This window comes from Onychomys torridus, chromosome 2 (assembly GCF_903995425.1).
Source record: "Onychomys torridus chromosome 2, mOncTor1.1, whole genome shotgun sequence".
Classification (NCBI taxonomy): Eukaryota; Metazoa; Chordata; class Mammalia; order Rodentia; family Cricetidae; genus Onychomys; species Onychomys torridus.
In genome coordinates, this window is record NC_050444.1 from 147,648,369 (window position 1) to 147,664,804 (window position 16,436).

Here is a 16,436-nt window from a genome sequence, read left to right on the forward strand (position 1 = left end):
GCAGCTGTACACCTCCCATGGCACCCACACCGAATCAGTCTCCAACACAGGAGGCCGTCCCGGGGCAGCCACCCACTGTCAGGCAGACCAACACCAGAACCTGTGTGGGAAATTGAGGGTGACTCAGCTACCATGTCGAGAAACTGCATGTCAACCATGGTCACGTGCTGCCAGACACAGACAAACACGTGCTCCACATGCACACACAGACACAAACAACACAGCTGTACCACAACCAGGACCTCCACTGCTGCCAAGCAGGGACCTAGGACACCATAACCAGACAGACTGTACCAGTGGAATGGGCATTTAATTGTCTCTAGGATGCTCCTAGGCGAGGGGCTTGCGGGGCCTTTGGCAGAGCTCTGGCTGATGGAACTAACAGAAATACCCATCAGACAGTGCCAGGCAGGGAGGTAGCCCCATGGCCTGGCTAGGGGCAGCCAGCATTGGGGGCATTGCTTAAGACAATCTCTTGAGACCGATGGGTGAGTAAGGAATGTTGCCTCGGAAGGAAGGAGGAGGATACAGAAAGGGCTTGGGTTTGCAGAGAGGGACTCCAAGGTTGGTCACAAGGTCCTTCAAGGCCTGGTGAGGAGTTGGGTAGGGATGGTGGCCATCCCTACTCAGGCCAGCTTCAGGAACTCTTGCAGTGTGTTCTGTTCCACGGCCTCCACGAAGAGTTCATAGTCCTGAGGGAGGGGTAATCACCTGAGTGCAGATGCAGGGGACCCTACTGCTTTGCCCAGGTCTGACCTGGCTGCAGTCTTCCAACACCTCCCAGATCCCAAACCCCATACCCCGCAGTACTGGTCCCCGTTGACAATCTGGGGTGGGGTGGCCTTGGGGTTGCCTGCCAAGGCTCGCATCTCATCTCGAAGGGCGTTGTCCTGGGAGATGTCCACTAGCTGGTATTGGATTCGCTTCCCATCTAGGATGCGGGTCACCTCACTCTGCTGGGACTTGATCTAGGGGCAGAGGATTGACAGGGTTGGCAGGCAGGCAGGCACACAGGCTGGAGGATTTATGGAAGGAACTCTGGTCCGGTGTTAGCAGGAGCTTTTGCCCTGCCCACCCTACGGGGAGATTCTGGCCACTAAGGGATGGGAAGGGTCCAAGGATGAGAGGGATCACCTACAGGAGTCTCAGAAAGAGAAGACGGTCAAGTTCTGGGTAAGTCAGGGAAGCTGGACTCGGCCAGGACGAGGCCTTACATGGAAAACACCCTCCTCCACAGCCTCTCAGTGGAGAGGGAGCGGGGATTAAGGAGGTGTGTATGGGGGGTGTGCAAGAGAATGGGTGGCCCCACAATGGGGGATGGGTGTGCGCAGCTCATGCTGGGGATGCCGAGGGATCCCTGGTGGAGGGGCTCAGGCTGGGCCGCGTCCCCCGGACTAGACCTGGGAGGCCATACCCCGCACCTCACTGCCTCCATCGTGGGGGCGGCTCCCGGGCGCCGGTCGGAACACAGGGGACGGCCCGCCTTCCCCGGGCGCCGGCCCAGGCACACACTTACTTCACGAGAGCCGGTGACCGACGTGCTGTAGACGCGCAGACCACTCATGCTGCAGGAAAGGGACCCGCAAAGCAACCGAGAGATGGTGGCAGCGGCAGCTGCACGGCTAGAAACGACGCTGCCGCCGCGCTTGGGAGCGGTTTCCTTCCTGCTCCGCCCGCGAGTCGGTGCGCTCGGGGCCAATGAGCTGCGCAGGCGGGCAAGGCGGGGCCTGCACGACACCGCCCTGCGCTGGAGGCTCCCTCCCAGCCCTGCTCTGTGGCCTGGAGCCCGGAGGACCCCAGTCCTCACTCAGCAGCTGTTTGGCTACACTCAACCCTCTGGCTTGGGGCTCACGTCGTGTGGCTGGGAGGGAACCAAAAAAGAAAAGCCAGGAAGGTAGGCAGAACGGTTCAGCTGAAAGCTTTTCCAGGCTAACCCGGGTTTTGTACATCCAGTGCCCAGCGCAGTCGCCACCCCGTCTCCAGGTCCCTTAATAGTACAACTCAGCGTGGAACTTTTGAAGGCGGGGAAAGGGCGGTGGTGGCGCTGGGGAGGGACAGTGCAGCAGGACACTTACTTCCCCTAAAGCACCTCTCCACTCAAACAGGCTCTGACAAGAAAGGGAGGTGGCTGTAAACTGGGGCCACACCCTTCAGAAGCCAGATGGAGAAGGAGGTAAGAAGCTGCAGACAGCTCACTAGTGTGTAGAGGCAAGAGCTAGTGTCACGACGAGGGCCTGGCTCAAACTGGCCCTGGGTAGAGATCCATAGCTGGTTTGGGGGTGGTCCCAGCTCAACTCCACCTTTACGGTGGAAATGACATCCCATTGCTTGGAGTATTAGGAATTCAGCTGATGAGGGAAGGGGTCCAGACCCACCCCAATTTTGAAGCAAGCAGTTAGGTTCACTATACTGCCCCCTCACACACCCCGAAGTAGAGCCAGGGACACACAGCCGACGGCCCAGGAAGCATTCTGAGGCATACTGTCTATCTGGTTATGGGGAAGTCACTTCCTCAGAAGCCACAGAAACCCAGAAGCTGCCGACTTCTCTGAAGTCTGCTGCCAACTTTGTAGTGATGACTGGCTGGTGGGGGAGTTCTCTGCAACAGAGTGTGGGCAGAGACCTCATCTGTCCCCACACAGACAGGAGCAGAAGTGGGAAGGGATTCAGCTACCAAGGGGGAACTGCCTAAAGTTCTGAGCTAGTCTTTGGCTCCACAAGCCAAAGTGAGGGCTGGGCAAAGGATGCTGGGAGACAATGGAAAACTGAAGCATCTGTTAAAATGTTTTATTCTGTAATCAAAATAGGCAATACAAACAAGTTGACATAACAAAGATTCATATAAATAACTTTATAAACTTTACGAAGAAAATATACCCGTGAGCATGAAGGCTGGGCTCCCAATGACATAGGGTGGACACCAACCACACAGCTCTGGTTTGAGGAGGCAGGAGCCCAGAGGCTGAGGAGATAGCCAGCTGGGTGTGGCTACTCTGAAAAGGTAAGCCATCCATAAATAAAACACAAACTTATGAAAACACTTGAAAAGAAGGCCACTCAGGCCCACCCTGGAGGTCCAGGATGCTTTTAACAATCCAGAGACTTAGCCAAAGTCCCATCATGGCTGCCTCTGCACCCCCCAAACTACTCTGGCTCCTCATACAAATAGGGACCCCAGCTCCAAACTATAGGAGGTTGAGGGCTAGCTCAACAACCAGATAAAACTGAGACCATCCCTAAATCAGGAGGCAAGAAAAACCAAAAAGCTGAGGGTCCAAAGGCCCCAGAGAAACAAAACACTAGGAAACATCCAACACTCTAAGAGCTGACCCACACTAGGTGCTCTAACTTTCAAGGTCAGAGAGGGAAAAGGAAATCCCCCCAACTGCAAACATAAGAGGCACAAACCAGAGCTAGCTACAGCCCCAGTCCTGGGAGGGGTGAGCAGCTTGTGCAACCTGCAAACCACAGGGCCATCACAGGGGGGTCTGCACTTAGGTACCCCAAATAGGGCTACCTGGAAGGCCCGAGCAATGGAAAAAGGCTATGCTGACCACATGCCAGGGCACCAGGGACACAGGGTAGCCACAGCTTCCTGTAAACAATAGCACAGCAGGCTGGATGAGGAGCCCTGCTGTAGTCCCCAAGCCAGCAATCCTAGTGGGGAACTCTGCTAAGGGGTAGGTAACCCTGAGGCCTGTGTGGGGAACAACAGCCCTGAGGAAGCAGGTACCTGAGAAAACCCAGAAAGCCAGCTGGGTTCCCAGGAAGGCTGATGCAGGGGGCCTGAGAATTCTCCAAAGGTTGCCGCTCCTCCTTAACCTTTCAGGCCTCCTAAGGAGCATCAGCAGGACCAAGGCATGGAGTAGGAATGAACATGGGTCATCCTGGAGGATGGAGAGGGAGGTGAGCAGCCTGTTTGCTTCTGATGTCATGTTAGGGCTGGGAACAGTTTGTGAGGACTTGTATCAGTTCAATCTACAAAAGGTTAATTAGTAACTCAGCCTTTCAGAGTAAGATAACAGGTAAAACATAACCCAGTAAGGCAAAGCCAGTATACAGCAGAACAGGCAGGCTCCTCATCAACCCTGGCCCCAGACACAGGCTCTCCCCGCTGGGTGCAGCAGCAGGATTGTCAGGGCAGGAACCTCCTGGCAAGGCTACTATCAGCCAGGTCCTCCCTGACACTCCTCACTGTGTGGCACAGTTTTCTCCCATGTCCTGGGCATATCTGTCTGACAGGCTGGTCCTTAAGTCCTCAATGTCACGACGCAGCTGTTGAACCTCTTCTAGTTTTCTCCTGATCACATCTGACTTCTGCAAATCCAGCTGAGTCCCTGGGAGCTGGGTGGCTGACGAGAAGAGAATTTTAAGAGTGTTAGCAAATGAGCAGACTGAAACTTCAAAACTTCATGAGGACAAATAAGCACCTCTTAAAGCACCATGATCACAGACACAGCTTTCCCTCCAGTACTGAGGACTGAGCCAGGGTGTTGCTTATACTAAGGACTCAAATACAAGCTAAAGCTCCAAACTTAGGACACACTGGTTTCAGTCTTGCCCTGCCACCCTGACATAAGCGGCCACCAGTCAGTCTGATAAACAAGCTGTGAGAGAGGAATAGAGGGCCAAGGGAGACAGTAAGTAAGACTGTTAGCAGTCACTGGGTGTGGGGCTGGGAGAGGGAAGAGACCTGAAGATCCAGAGCTGAAAGGCATTTTGCCTGTGCCCCAACCCCCTTTTTCAAGACAGGGTTTCTCTGTGTAGCTTTGCGTCTTTCCTGGCTCTGCCTCCCGAGTGCTGGGATTAAAGGTGTGTGCTACCACCGCCCGGCTCAGATATGACACTTGGGAGGCAGAGGCAGGTGGATCTCTGTGACGCTGAGGCCAGCCTGGTCTACAGAGCGAGATCCCCGAATAGCCATGGCTACACAGAGAAACTGTCTCAAAAAACCAAAAACAACAAGCTGAGAATAGTGAGCTGATAATTTGTTGCCTAAGGCCCACTTTTTGTTTGTCCTCTATGCAAGCGTCCTCTAAGGAAGCCTGTTTATGAAACACTAACACTTTGACAACTCCCACAAGGCAGTGGCCAGGCCTACGCACCTGGTTCACAATTACCGTAAGGAGAGCAAAGTCGGATGGGTGAGAGAATAAAAGCCCTTTCGATGACTCACAGTGAATGCCTAGGAGCAGAGAGAGGTTAGGGTTGTGGCCCTGGGCCCTCTGGGTCACAATGCTGCAGACAGCTTGCAGATCTTGAAGGCAAATGGCCAGTTCCTGGTGTAGCTCATCTGCCAGCTGGGCCGTGTCTGGTGAAGATGCAGACCCCGGCTGGGCCTGGCGCATGTGCTCTTGCAGGGTCAGATTCTTCTCAATCAGGTCCTGGTTTTGCACTGAGAGCTAAGCAAACAGATGGATAAACTGACGAAGACCCAAAGGGAGGCAAAGATCTGTGTGTGTGAATGGGCGTGGGTGTCAAGGGGAAATTTAGTCACACTGTCCCTCCCCACTGTTACCCACACAGGATTGGTGCCACCTTCCCCTCCCTGCAACCCTCTCCTTCTACAGACACTAGCTCCTCCTGTGTGGAGGCTGAGCCCAGGCCCTTAAGGACCAGCACTGGAAAGGAAACTATTTCTCAGCAGGATCTGAGTCATCACCAGCCTCCAGGTTTCGGTCCAGGAACCAGTGAACTCTATCTGAAGCCAGTCTTCAGCCAACTCTGTTAGCAAGGCTATTAGAGATGGCTTAACGTGAACAGTGAAATCTGAGGAGACATTGGTTTCAATCTCGCCCTGCCACCCTGACCAAAGTGGCTCCCAGCCAGCCTGATAACAGGCTGTCAGAGAAATAGAGGGGCAAGGGAGACAGCAAGCCTGGGAAGAGACCCGAAGATCCAGAGCTGAACGGCATCTTGTCTGTCCCTCTCCCCACTTCTTTTATTTTTGAGACGGTATCACATAGCCACATATGGCCTCCAACTTCCTACATAGTTGAGGATGACCTTGAACTTCTGATCCTCCTGGTCTTCACCTTCCAAGTGCAGGAGTTAAAAGTATGTACCACTACCCCTACTTTACAGCTCAGGCCTTCACGCATGCAAGGCAAGTACCCTACCAATTGAGCTACATTCCCTAACCCAACTTTGCTTGTTTGCTCGATACAGGGCAGCCCTGGCTGACCTGGAACTCTGTGTTAACCAGACTGGCTGTGAACTTGTAGCCATCATCTTGCCCTGCTCAGGGAGGGAAGCATCCTACATTTCACGCTCTCACTGTAGTACAGTTAGGCTTCCTTATACAGAGCAGCTATTTATGTAAGGCTCTCTGTGCCTTCTCTCTTACTGAGAGCCCCCCTCCCCATCCCCTACCTCTGGTCTCTGCCACACTGGGCCATATAATAATCGTTGTTCTGGGAAATGTCTTCCTAGGCACTTGGCCAGTGAACTCAGTGGGCCCTACTTACAACTCTCTTCACTACACGCGTACCACCAAATCTTCATTCATTTTGGGGCTATTTGTGTGTAAGACAGGCTTGCCTTGAACTCAGCCTCAAGCTCCCAAGTGCTGGGATTACATGCATGTAAAGCCACACCCTGCTCCCTCAGTCTTCTTGATTTTCCCCGCCTCCAATCCCACAAACCAGGAAGGCTGAGTGGGGAGGGAGAAAAGGAGGAGATCCCACATTTGAAAAGCATTTCTCAGTGTCTGTGGCCACTCTAAAACAGGCCTAAAGCCTGTAACATACAGGGTCATGCAATGTTACTTCCTATTCCTCTGCTAAAAAGCTCACAGCCTCTTCCACATTCATGTAGGGTAAGGAATGGGATGGGAAATGGAGAAATCAGACTTGTGGAGGCTCTTTGGCCCTAGCCAATGCTTACCTCCTTCACGGCTGTACGAATTTGCTGCAGGGCTGTCTCCCTCCTCTGTGCCTCCTCTCTCAAGGCCTGGCTTATTCCTTCTTCTTGAGCCAGTTCTTGCTTTAGGGTCTAAAGACCACACAGTGAGATGTTATGCAGAACATACCAAAGGTAACAAGTCTGATGTGGATGGCATCACCTCTCACCTGTGCCACACACTAAAGTGCCACCCTGCTACACAGCTGCTCTAAGGGTATATGAGAAGAGCTCAGGCCTGTTACTTTCCATTTAAACCAGTGGGTCTCAACCTCCCCAATGCTGTGACCCTTCAATACAGGTTCCCATGTTCCGGTGACCCCCAGCCATAAATTTATTTTTGTTGCTACTTCATAACTGTATTCTTGCTACTGTTATGAATCATAATGTAAATATCTGTGTTTTCAGATAGTCTTAGGTGACCCCTGTTCAAGGGCCATTTGATCCCAAGGGGCTGTGACCCACCAGTTAAAAAGCACCAATTTAAACCCTTTCACTTAATGAGCCATTAACAACTAAAACCCTGGTGTTTTATACGCTTACCAAGAGCGAGAGCTTCCCGACAAGACCAGAAGAGGCAACTACACAGAGAGAGCTGGAAAGGCAGGCAGGCAGCCTTCAGCTTTTCCTCAGTGCATTTCAAGTTTGGTGTGAAAACCCTTTTATTTTTTGCATATGTTACGTGTGTGCCCCATGTGTGTGTTTGTACATGTGTAAGTACACATGCACATGTGCACTGTGTGGAGGTCAGAGGTTCCTGTGTCTTTTTTGATTCCGCTCTACCTTATCCTGCATCTGACTCCTAGCACTGGAATCACAGCTGGGTTGCCACACACCCAGCACTTACATGGGTGCTGGGGTCTGAACTCCGCTTTTTCTACTAATTCATATCCCCAGCCACCGGTGTAAAACCTTGTAGAGTTAAAAAAACTTGAGTCAATCTATTTCACTCAAGATTTCTCGGAGAACACAATTAATGAACACTCCTACTCTGGCCCAAAATAGGAACCAGGAGTCATGGTTGTTCTTCCCTATTCCTCTAACCCCTGCTTCTCAGTCGCCCGCCGACTCCTCCTGAATGATTCCCATCTGTCTCCTCACAGCTCTTCTGCCACCATGCCTTGTGCCTCAGTCCCCATCACCTCAATACATCTCCTGCCACACTTCCCAGCTGCCTCTTTCCAGGATGTCAGTCTTCCAGGTGAGCCTGAACTGCAAATTTCACCACACCACACCATAACCATGTTCTAGTAAGATTCCCATTACAGGACGGGCGGTGGTGGTGCACGCCTTTAATCCCAGCACTCGGGAGGCAGAGGCAGGCAGATCTCTGTGAGTTCAAGGAAAAGTGCAAAGCTACACAGAGAAACCCTGTCTTGAAAACAAAAACAAAACAAACAACAAACCCCAAACACAGACAAACAAACAAAAAAAGATTCCCATCACCCACTAAAGATTAAAAGATAACACAGCAAGGAGCTGGAGAGATGGCAGTTAAAAACACTTGCTGTTCTTACAGAGGGCCTAGGTTTGATGCCCAGCACACACAAGGTAGTTCACAACCATCCCAACTACAGTTTCAGGGGATCTGACACCTCTTCTGACCTCTATGGTGCACAGACATACATGTAGGAAAAATAAAAGCTAACACCATAGGACAGACAAGACCTTCCCATAACCACTTCTGCTCACCTCTCCACTCACAACCTAAATTCAAGATAGTCATGCATTGCCTAAGATGTTTTGATCAATGATGGACTGCATATTGTGAGGTCCTGTAAGACACAGTCTAGTGATGAAGTGTCTTAATAGTATACTCCAATGCTCACAAAGATGAAACCATCCAAGTGCACATTTCTCAAAATGTGTCCTGACTGGTAAGCAGTACATGACTGCACTTCAGTAGTATCAAACTGCTTACAGGTTCATGTTTAAACCATGCCGTTCCACCCTTAAACCTTGATGGTCCTCCTACGGATTTCCAGTAACAGGCAATGCAATGTTAAGCTGAATCCCAGGCTTCCATCAGTTGAGCACTCTCCACCACGGGCCAAAGCCTCCTGCTCACCTGGACTTGAGAGTGCAGCTGCTCTATCTTCAGTTGCTGCCTCTCCACCATCTGAAAGGCAAAGGTATCAAGAAAGCAAGAAAGGCTACGAGCACGAGGCTGGTGTGCTTGAGGATCTCTGATCCAATGCCAGCACTGTAAGACCAGGGTGAGGATCGGTTAGCACGACCTACAGAAATCTAACTCAGACTCCTGACCTTCCTTGTCTACTTTCGCAGCCCTGGGACTCGGTGCTCTAGTCACAACAGTCTTACAGAGGAACTCGACAGGCCCCATGAGCACTTCTGGGGTGGGGGACCCTCACCCAATGACTGCAGGTCAGTGGAATTAACTTTATACACACCCAGTACACATGGAGATTCTTTGGGAAAAGGACAAATTCAGCTTTCTGAGTCTCCCAATCCAGGGCTACCATGGGTATGGGTTTAGAGATTTGGTCAGTGATCTACCCAAGGACAGAACCTAAACTGTCCCAGCTTTCAGTGCCTCAATAGCTCACATAACCCCTGAACCATTTCTGCTACCCTGTAACCTGTTTCTTCAGCAGGTTACTGGATCTCTATGATTTGCTGAGTTGAGAAACTGGGCCCCCTCACTGGATATAATGTTTTGAGGAGCAGTAGCAGTTTCTCCAGGCCCTGAACCCGGAATGCTGTGCACCTGGGCTTCAGCACATCTGATGGCATGCTGCTCCTAACTTCTGCGTGTATTCCTGATAAGCAACTTGTCATAAGACTGAATACCTAAAATGCAAAATTACTGTACAGGGCTGACTTTTCAGGTGAGAGAAAAGCTTTTGGAAGCAGATCCTACATGGCTTAAGACAGAATTCCTGATTCGTTCCCAGTACACAATCTCTTCCTTCCTCCCAGCCTATCCAGGCCAGAGCCCAGATGCCCTTAATCACCTTTCGGAGGGAATCACATGCCTTCTGCTGGGATTCCGTTTCCACTGTGAGACCTTCTCCACTGGCAGCCTCCACAGACTGTTTATCTTGCAAGCTGAAAAGACAATGTCTTCTTCTAGAACTATGAAATCAGAACCATTGTGGCTTTAATTATTGGTTCTGTTATTTACTATGTCTTTGGAGCAAAACAGTTCCACCTTCCTAACCATAGCTGAGGATGCTGTGATACAGGGTGTCCCTGACAGACGATACTCAATGTATTTGATTTTCTCTGCTAGGGGCCAGAATCTATACAATATACCATCAATTCTTTTTTTTAATTAAGAAAAGTTTTTCATTCATTTTACACACCAATCAAAGATCCCTTTCTTTCCTCCTCCCACCCCTCCCCCAGCCTCCCCCTCCAATCTTTATTTGCCAAACTCTTGTATTGTTTTGATATTAAAAAATAAAATTTGAGCCAGGCAGTGGTGGTACATGCCTTTAATCCCAGCATTTGGGAGGCAGAGGCAGGGGGATCTCTGTGAGTTTGAGGCTAGCCCGGTTTACAGAGTGAGTTACAGGACAGCCAGGACTGTTTTTTACAGAGAAACCCTGTCTCAAAAAACCAAATAAATAAATAAAATTTGAAAAATATACAAGAACTCTTTTAGCTGAGCATGGTGGTATATGCCTGAAATTCCAGTATGTTCTGGAAAAAGAGACAGGAGGATTTGCTGGATTTCACAGCCAGCATTCAGTCAAGCTGGGATACAGAGCAAGACACAAAACAAAACCCATCTTTCTTTTCTTGGCACATGGTGTTTACAGCAGAGCCAGATTTGTCCCTGCCCTAAGTTATCTTTAATTGTCACCTTGGTACAAGTCATCTTGATGTAAGACATCTTAGGGGAACTCATTTAAGGAACCCTCAAAGCCTTGACTCTTCCATTTTCTAGATGAGATTGACTGCAGACAGTACCATCCCTAGTCAGGATGTCTTGGGCTGCATAAGAATCAAACTTGGCTTGGAGACATGCTTCAGAGGACTTCCTGTTGCCAGCAAGATAGATGACTCTCAGCTCTAGAACCATGTCTGTCCACATGCCGCCATACTTCCCACCATGATGATAATAGACAACCTCCAAAAGAGCAAACCACTCTAATTCAATGTTTCCTTTATAAGAGTTGCCGTGGTCACAGTCTCTTCACAGCACTAGAAGCCCAGAAGTCTTTTCCCAGTCGCACTATAACACACCCCACCACATCACAAAGACAAGTTTTCTGCCCCAAAGCAACTTTCCTATTAGTCATAATCCAAAGAAAACAAAGCTCTAAGGGGGGTGGGATTTGCACATTCACTTAAAATAAAATAAGTCAGCAAGCAGGGTAGTTAACACTGCACCAGAATGAAACCCTATCCTTCCCTCAAATCTAAAGGGCATTACCTATGTCTAGCAGAGGAGAATTCTGCTTCTCTCTGTCTCAGGCTTTCCAGCAGAACCTCCTTCTCTCTGCAGGTTGCCTGGGTATCCTCCAGCAAAGTCTCCAGCTCAGCCACTCTCTCTTGCAGTTCTGTGTTCTTCAACTCTGCATCCTTAAGCTAAGAGACAGGATCCCATGCTTAGCTAAGGAAGACTGAGTGGCTATCTCAAACACCTGCAGTCCTTAAGCTGAGTATGGTAGGTAGCACATGCCTTTAGTCCCTGCAAGAGGCAGGCAGACCTCTGTGAGTTCAGGCCAGTCTGCTCTACATAGTGAGTTCTAGACCAGCCAGGGATTTACAATAAGACCTTGTCTCCAAGAAACAAAACAAGGCTGGTGTGGTAACACACACCTTTAATCCCAACACTCAGTAAGCAGGGGTAGGTGATCTCTGAGAGTTCGAGGCCAGCCTGGTCTACATAATAAGTTCCAGGACAGCAAGAACTACACCAAGAGACTGTATCTCAAAAATCAAATCAAATCATCCGGTTGTGAATCTAGCTAGACATGACTGACTCCTTTGAGACAGTCCTTTCAGTAAGTCAGATAATGAGAATGACCCCTCCCTGCTTGCTCCCGGTATAGCTGGAGATTGCTGCTACCTGCTCGGTCTGCTTCTGATGATCTTCAAGGGTGGGCAAGTCAGCCAGATAGCGTTCCAAAGTCTCAATACGCTGTTGCTTCTCCCGGTTCTGCTCTGATTCCTTCTGACATTTCTTTTTCAAATTATTGATATGTTTATCACGGCCTTTGACCTAGTGAAAGAAATGTTTCAAGTCTGTTTCTATTTATTTCTTTAAGGCTATGAACACTTTTCAGTGACTGCCCTTAGAGGTACATGTGTTCTTTCCCACAATGAAGACAGGAAGCTAAGTAACTTTAGACATTTGGACTGGAACATAAACTACAGAGGTAACGTTCCTGAACTTTCCAGTCAAGGGTAGGGATAAAGAGCACCTAAGAGCCAGGCGGTGGTGGCGCACTTGGGAAGCAGAGCCAGGCAAATCTCTGTGAGTTCGAGGCCAGCCTGGGCTACAGAGTGAGTTCCAGGACAGGCTCCTAAGCTACACAGAGAAACCCTGTCTCAAAAAACAAAAAACAAAACAAAAAAAGCACCTAAGAAAGTTTCAAAAAGCTGGTATCCATCCTATCAGTGAGACAGAGATCTACCTTAACATGGTTCCCAAAATAAATTGTTTGAAGAAATTGCCAGAAATCCTCCGGTGGAGAACCCTGAAGTTGTCATGACTATGTGTCTCTAATCCAAGGAGAGATTAAAAAAAGGGCTGGGCAGTGGTGGCGCATGCCAGCAGATCTCTGTGAGTTCCAGGCCAAAACTACACAGAGAAACCCTGTCTTAAAAAACCAAAAAGAAGGGTTAGAGATTTAGCTCAGTGGTAGAGCGCTTGCCTAGCAAGCAAAAGGCCCTGGGTTTGATCCTCAGCTCAAAAAAAAAAAACAAAAAAAAAAAAAAAAAAAAAAAAAAAACCAAAACAAAACAAAAACAAAAAACAAAAAAAAACAACCCAAAAAGAATAAAGAGCTGATAGCACAAGTGGACTGAGCATCTTTCTTTGAGAAAGGGCTGTTTATAGAAATCTTGAAACCAAGTGACCTGGACAGACAGCAGAAGAATTAAAATCCCTTAAATAAAAATGTATCTATGCTAGCCAATAGTGGTGCACACCTTTAATCCCAGCACTCAGGAGGCAGATGCAAGTGGAACTCTGTGAGTTCAAGGCCAGCCTGGTCTACAAACAGGACAGCCAGGGCTGTTACATAGAGAAATCTGAAATCTTGCCACAAACAAACAAAACAACAAAACCCACCCAAAAAGAAAATTTTATTTACTTTGTAATAATTGAAAAACAAAACAACAAAGTGAAACTGGTCTCTGGACTGGAGGACGACTCAGCAGTCAGAGCACTGGCTGCTCTTTAGAAGACCCAGGTTCTGTTCCCAGTACTCACAGTGGCTCACAACCATCTGTCCCTCCAGTTCCCGGGGATTTGATACCTTCCTCTGGCCCCCAAGGGCACTACATGAATGTGGTGCACCGGCATACATGCAGGCAAAACAGGTATACATTCAAACCAAACCAAACCAAACTGTAGCACTGCTATAACATATTCATGTCTGATAAGGTCAATCTTTGAAGGATTATATCCATTCTGCTAAATTATCATATTCCTAAAGCATAGCACAGTGCTTGTCCCAGAAGGAACTCACTAAAATGTTGCTGGATGATGTTTTCTTTGGCTTATAAATAAGGGAGTGAGGGGGAACAAAAGAAAAAAGTGAGGCAGAGAATTATGTCAGAGCAGAGACACCCTATTCTTCCATCCAAAGACATGACAACATCAAGTACAGTCTTTGAAAATAAAAGCATGGGGCTGGAGAGATGGCTCAGTGGTTAAGAGCACCGCCTGCTCTTCCAGAGGTCCTGAGTTCAACTTCCAGCACCCACATGGTGGCTCACAACCACCTCTAGTGGGATCTGATGCCCTCTTCTGGCATAAAGTTGTACATGCAGATAAAGCGCTCATATTCATAAATAAATAATAAAATCTTAAAAAATAAAATAAAATAAAAGCTTTATCCCAGGTGTAAGCTGTAACCATCCAGCTCTAAACCTATGGTTCTCACAGGTTCACTGAAAAATGATAAACCAATTCTAGAGTAAAAGCCAAAAAGATAAAATGACCACATGTTAACATTAACGGTTTTTTTTTAAAGAAAGAAAGAAAGAAAAGGCAGATAAGCTGGGTGTGGTGGCACATTCTTCTAACTCTACCACTCAGGAGTAGGAGGCTGGTGGACCTTCTGGAGTTGAGACCAGCCAGGGCTCCACAGGAAGATAGCAAGAAAGGAGAAAGTATGAAAGCAAGAAAGTATGTGGTGTGGGTGTGGTAATCTACATATACTCCTAGTCTGTGTAGTTCTCAAGTGGAAGGACTGCCTGGAGCCTGAGGCCAGCCTGAACTACATGGCGAAGGCTAGATTACTCCAAGTCTTGACTATCTAAAAAAAATAAAAAAATAAAAAAAAAAAAAAAAAAAAAAAAAAAAGAGGAAATACCATGTGGAGGCTGGGAAGTCAGCTCAATGGGTGAGAGGATTGCTCTTGCTCTTCTAGAGGACCTGAGTTTGGTTCCCAGCACTCACATCAGGCAGCTCACAACCACCTCTAACTCTAGCTCCAGGGTTACCCAACACCCTCTACACACACACACACACACACACACACACACACACAAACACACAAATAAAACAGAGCCAGGCACACCTGTAGTCCCAGCACTCAGGAGGCAGAGCCAGGTGGATCTCTGTGAGTTCAAGGCCAGCTAGGGCTACCAAGTGAGTTCCAGGAAAGGTGCAAAGCTACACAGGGAAACCATGTCTCGAAAAACCAAATAAAAATAAATAAATAAATAGATAAATAAAAACAAAAATGCAAAAAAAACCCCCCAAAAAACAAAAAAAACAACCCTCCAAAAAACAAACAAATAACCTCCCCACACAAGCCCCCCCCCCCCCCCCAAAACCAGGGCTGCTGAAATAGCTAGGCAGTAAGAGCACCCATGCCAGGCGGCTCATAACCTCCTGTAACTCCAGTTCCAGAAGAGCCGGTGCTTTCTTAGGGCAGCTGCAGGAACCTGCACAGATGTGTCACATATCTGCACGAATGTGGCATATATATTCACACACATAAATGAAATGTTTAAAATGAAATGTATATGATGTTTTAACACGATTTTCAAAAGATCAAAGTATGCAGAGAGAGAGAAATCACTCATGGCAGAGGACTTAACCTTCATGGGAGTTACAGATCACCCCCATGAGCTTCTGTTCTTAAAGCACCTCTGGAGGCAGGTCTTAGTTACAAACCTGAACATTCAGAGAATTCATTGTTAATTTCAATGCAAGTGCAGGCTTTCCCAACAAGAAACTTGAACTATACACCTGAGAGGCTTGAAGACCCATGGACATCAATCCTTGGCAAAAGAGAGGGCACAGTACAGGGCTGAGAACAAGTAAAAATCTATGTACAACTTCAAGACACTAAACCCTGTTGGCTGTCAGCATGGAGAATTCAAAGGCCAAACCTTTCTCATTTTTTGGTGACAGGGTCTCACTATGTAGCCTTAGTTAGCCTAGAACTTGCTGTATAGACCAGGCTGGTCACAAACTCACAGAAATATGTCTGCCTCTGCCTCTTGAGTGTTGGGATTAAAGTCATGCATCATCGTGCCTGACATTCTTCCCCTTTAACATTATTTTATTAATTGCTGTGCATATGTATGGTATGTGTATGTGGGCACATGTGGCACACATGTAGAGGTCAAAGAATAACTTTCAGGAGTTGGTTCTCTCCTTCCCTTGTGGGAACTCGGGACTGAACTCAGGTCATCAGTCCTTTGACCCACTGAACGATCTCACTGTCCCCACAATTTAACAAAGCCATGTGACTAGTGCTATCGACTTGATAGGACACAGAACCACTGAGGAGAGATGCCTTTTGCCATCTGTGAGGGATTTAACTAGATTAGGTTACCTGAGCTGGAAAGACAAACCCTATGTGGGTGGTGTCACATATGGGCTGGGGTCTTGGACTGAATGCAAAGGCAAAAGAAAGCCTGCTGTGGCAGAAGCAGGTGAATTTCTATGAAATCAAGGCCAGTCTGGACAACACAGTGAGATCTCCATTCCAAAAAAAAGCTGGTCAAATAGCTCAGTGGGTACATGTACTTGCCACCAAGTCTAAAGACCTGAGTTCAATTCCCAGGACCCACATAGTGGAAGAAGAGAACCAATTCCCATAGGTTGTCCTACTTGTCCCATAATAAACAAATGAGACTTTAAAAAAAGCACTGTTGTAACTTGTTTTGATATAAGTAGCCAAGAGCTAAATTAGTCCCCCAAGAACATTTTAGAGAAAGCTATGAATTGGAGAACCCCAACATTTTAAAAGATCTTCCCCAATGGTGACCAATTTCCTACTAAGGAATTCTAAGAACATCAACCAACTCACAGTCTAGCTGCAAGCATGAAATATTTCTCTTCTTTTCATGTGGATGAAGAGAAAGCAGACTGAATG

General features: G+C 48.1%; 2 protein-coding genes and 1 long non-coding RNA gene across 5 annotated transcripts in view; 1 reads left to right on the forward strand and 2 right to left on the reverse strand.

Annotated features, from left to right (window-relative positions):
• Positions 1 to 291: 291 nt before the first annotated feature.
• Positions 292 to 1,696, reverse strand: Sh3bgrl3 (SH3 domain binding glutamate rich protein like 3). The gene is made up of 3 exons (XM_036177410.1): positions 1,517 to 1,696; positions 801 to 968; positions 292 to 692 (listed from the first exon to the last, which is right to left on the reverse strand). The coding sequence occupies exons 1-3, from the start codon at positions 1,562 to 1,564 to the stop codon at positions 627 to 629; spliced, it is 282 nt and encodes a 93-aa protein (XP_036033303.1). The 5' UTR covers positions 1,565 to 1,696; the 3' UTR covers positions 292 to 626.
• A 1,077-nt stretch (positions 1,697 to 2,773) lies between these two features.
• The window catches only part of Cep85 (centrosomal protein 85), a 42,239-nt gene continuing 28,576 nt past the window's right edge, over positions 2,774 to 16,436 (reverse strand). Inside the window, exons 8-14 of one of the 2 annotated variants that reach the window (XM_036177404.1) lie at positions 11,942 to 12,094; positions 11,303 to 11,457; positions 9,876 to 9,969; positions 8,969 to 9,019; positions 6,886 to 6,993; positions 5,177 to 5,402; positions 2,774 to 4,352 (exon numbers count right to left, since the gene is read on the reverse strand). In XM_036177404.1, coding sequence (XP_036033297.1) covers positions 4,192 to 4,352; positions 5,177 to 5,402; positions 6,886 to 6,993; positions 8,969 to 9,019; positions 9,876 to 9,969; positions 11,303 to 11,457; positions 11,942 to 12,094 — 948 coding nt within the window. In that variant the 3' untranslated portion in view covers positions 2,774 to 4,191. The remainder of the gene's footprint in view (positions 4,353 to 5,176; positions 5,403 to 6,885; positions 6,994 to 8,968; positions 9,020 to 9,875; positions 9,970 to 11,302; positions 11,458 to 11,941; positions 12,095 to 16,436) is intronic. The other variant, XM_036177405.1, reaches the window with a different exon arrangement.
• LOC118577280 lies at positions 7,618 to 10,224 on the forward strand. Of its 2 annotated transcripts, XR_004944187.1 has the most exons (4): positions 7,618 to 8,101; positions 9,187 to 9,285; positions 9,516 to 9,749; positions 9,841 to 10,224. It is a non-coding gene; the product is annotated as an uncharacterized LOC118577280 (long non-coding RNA). The 2 variants fall into 2 exon arrangements; XR_004944186.1 differs by having other exon boundaries at positions 9,516 to 10,224.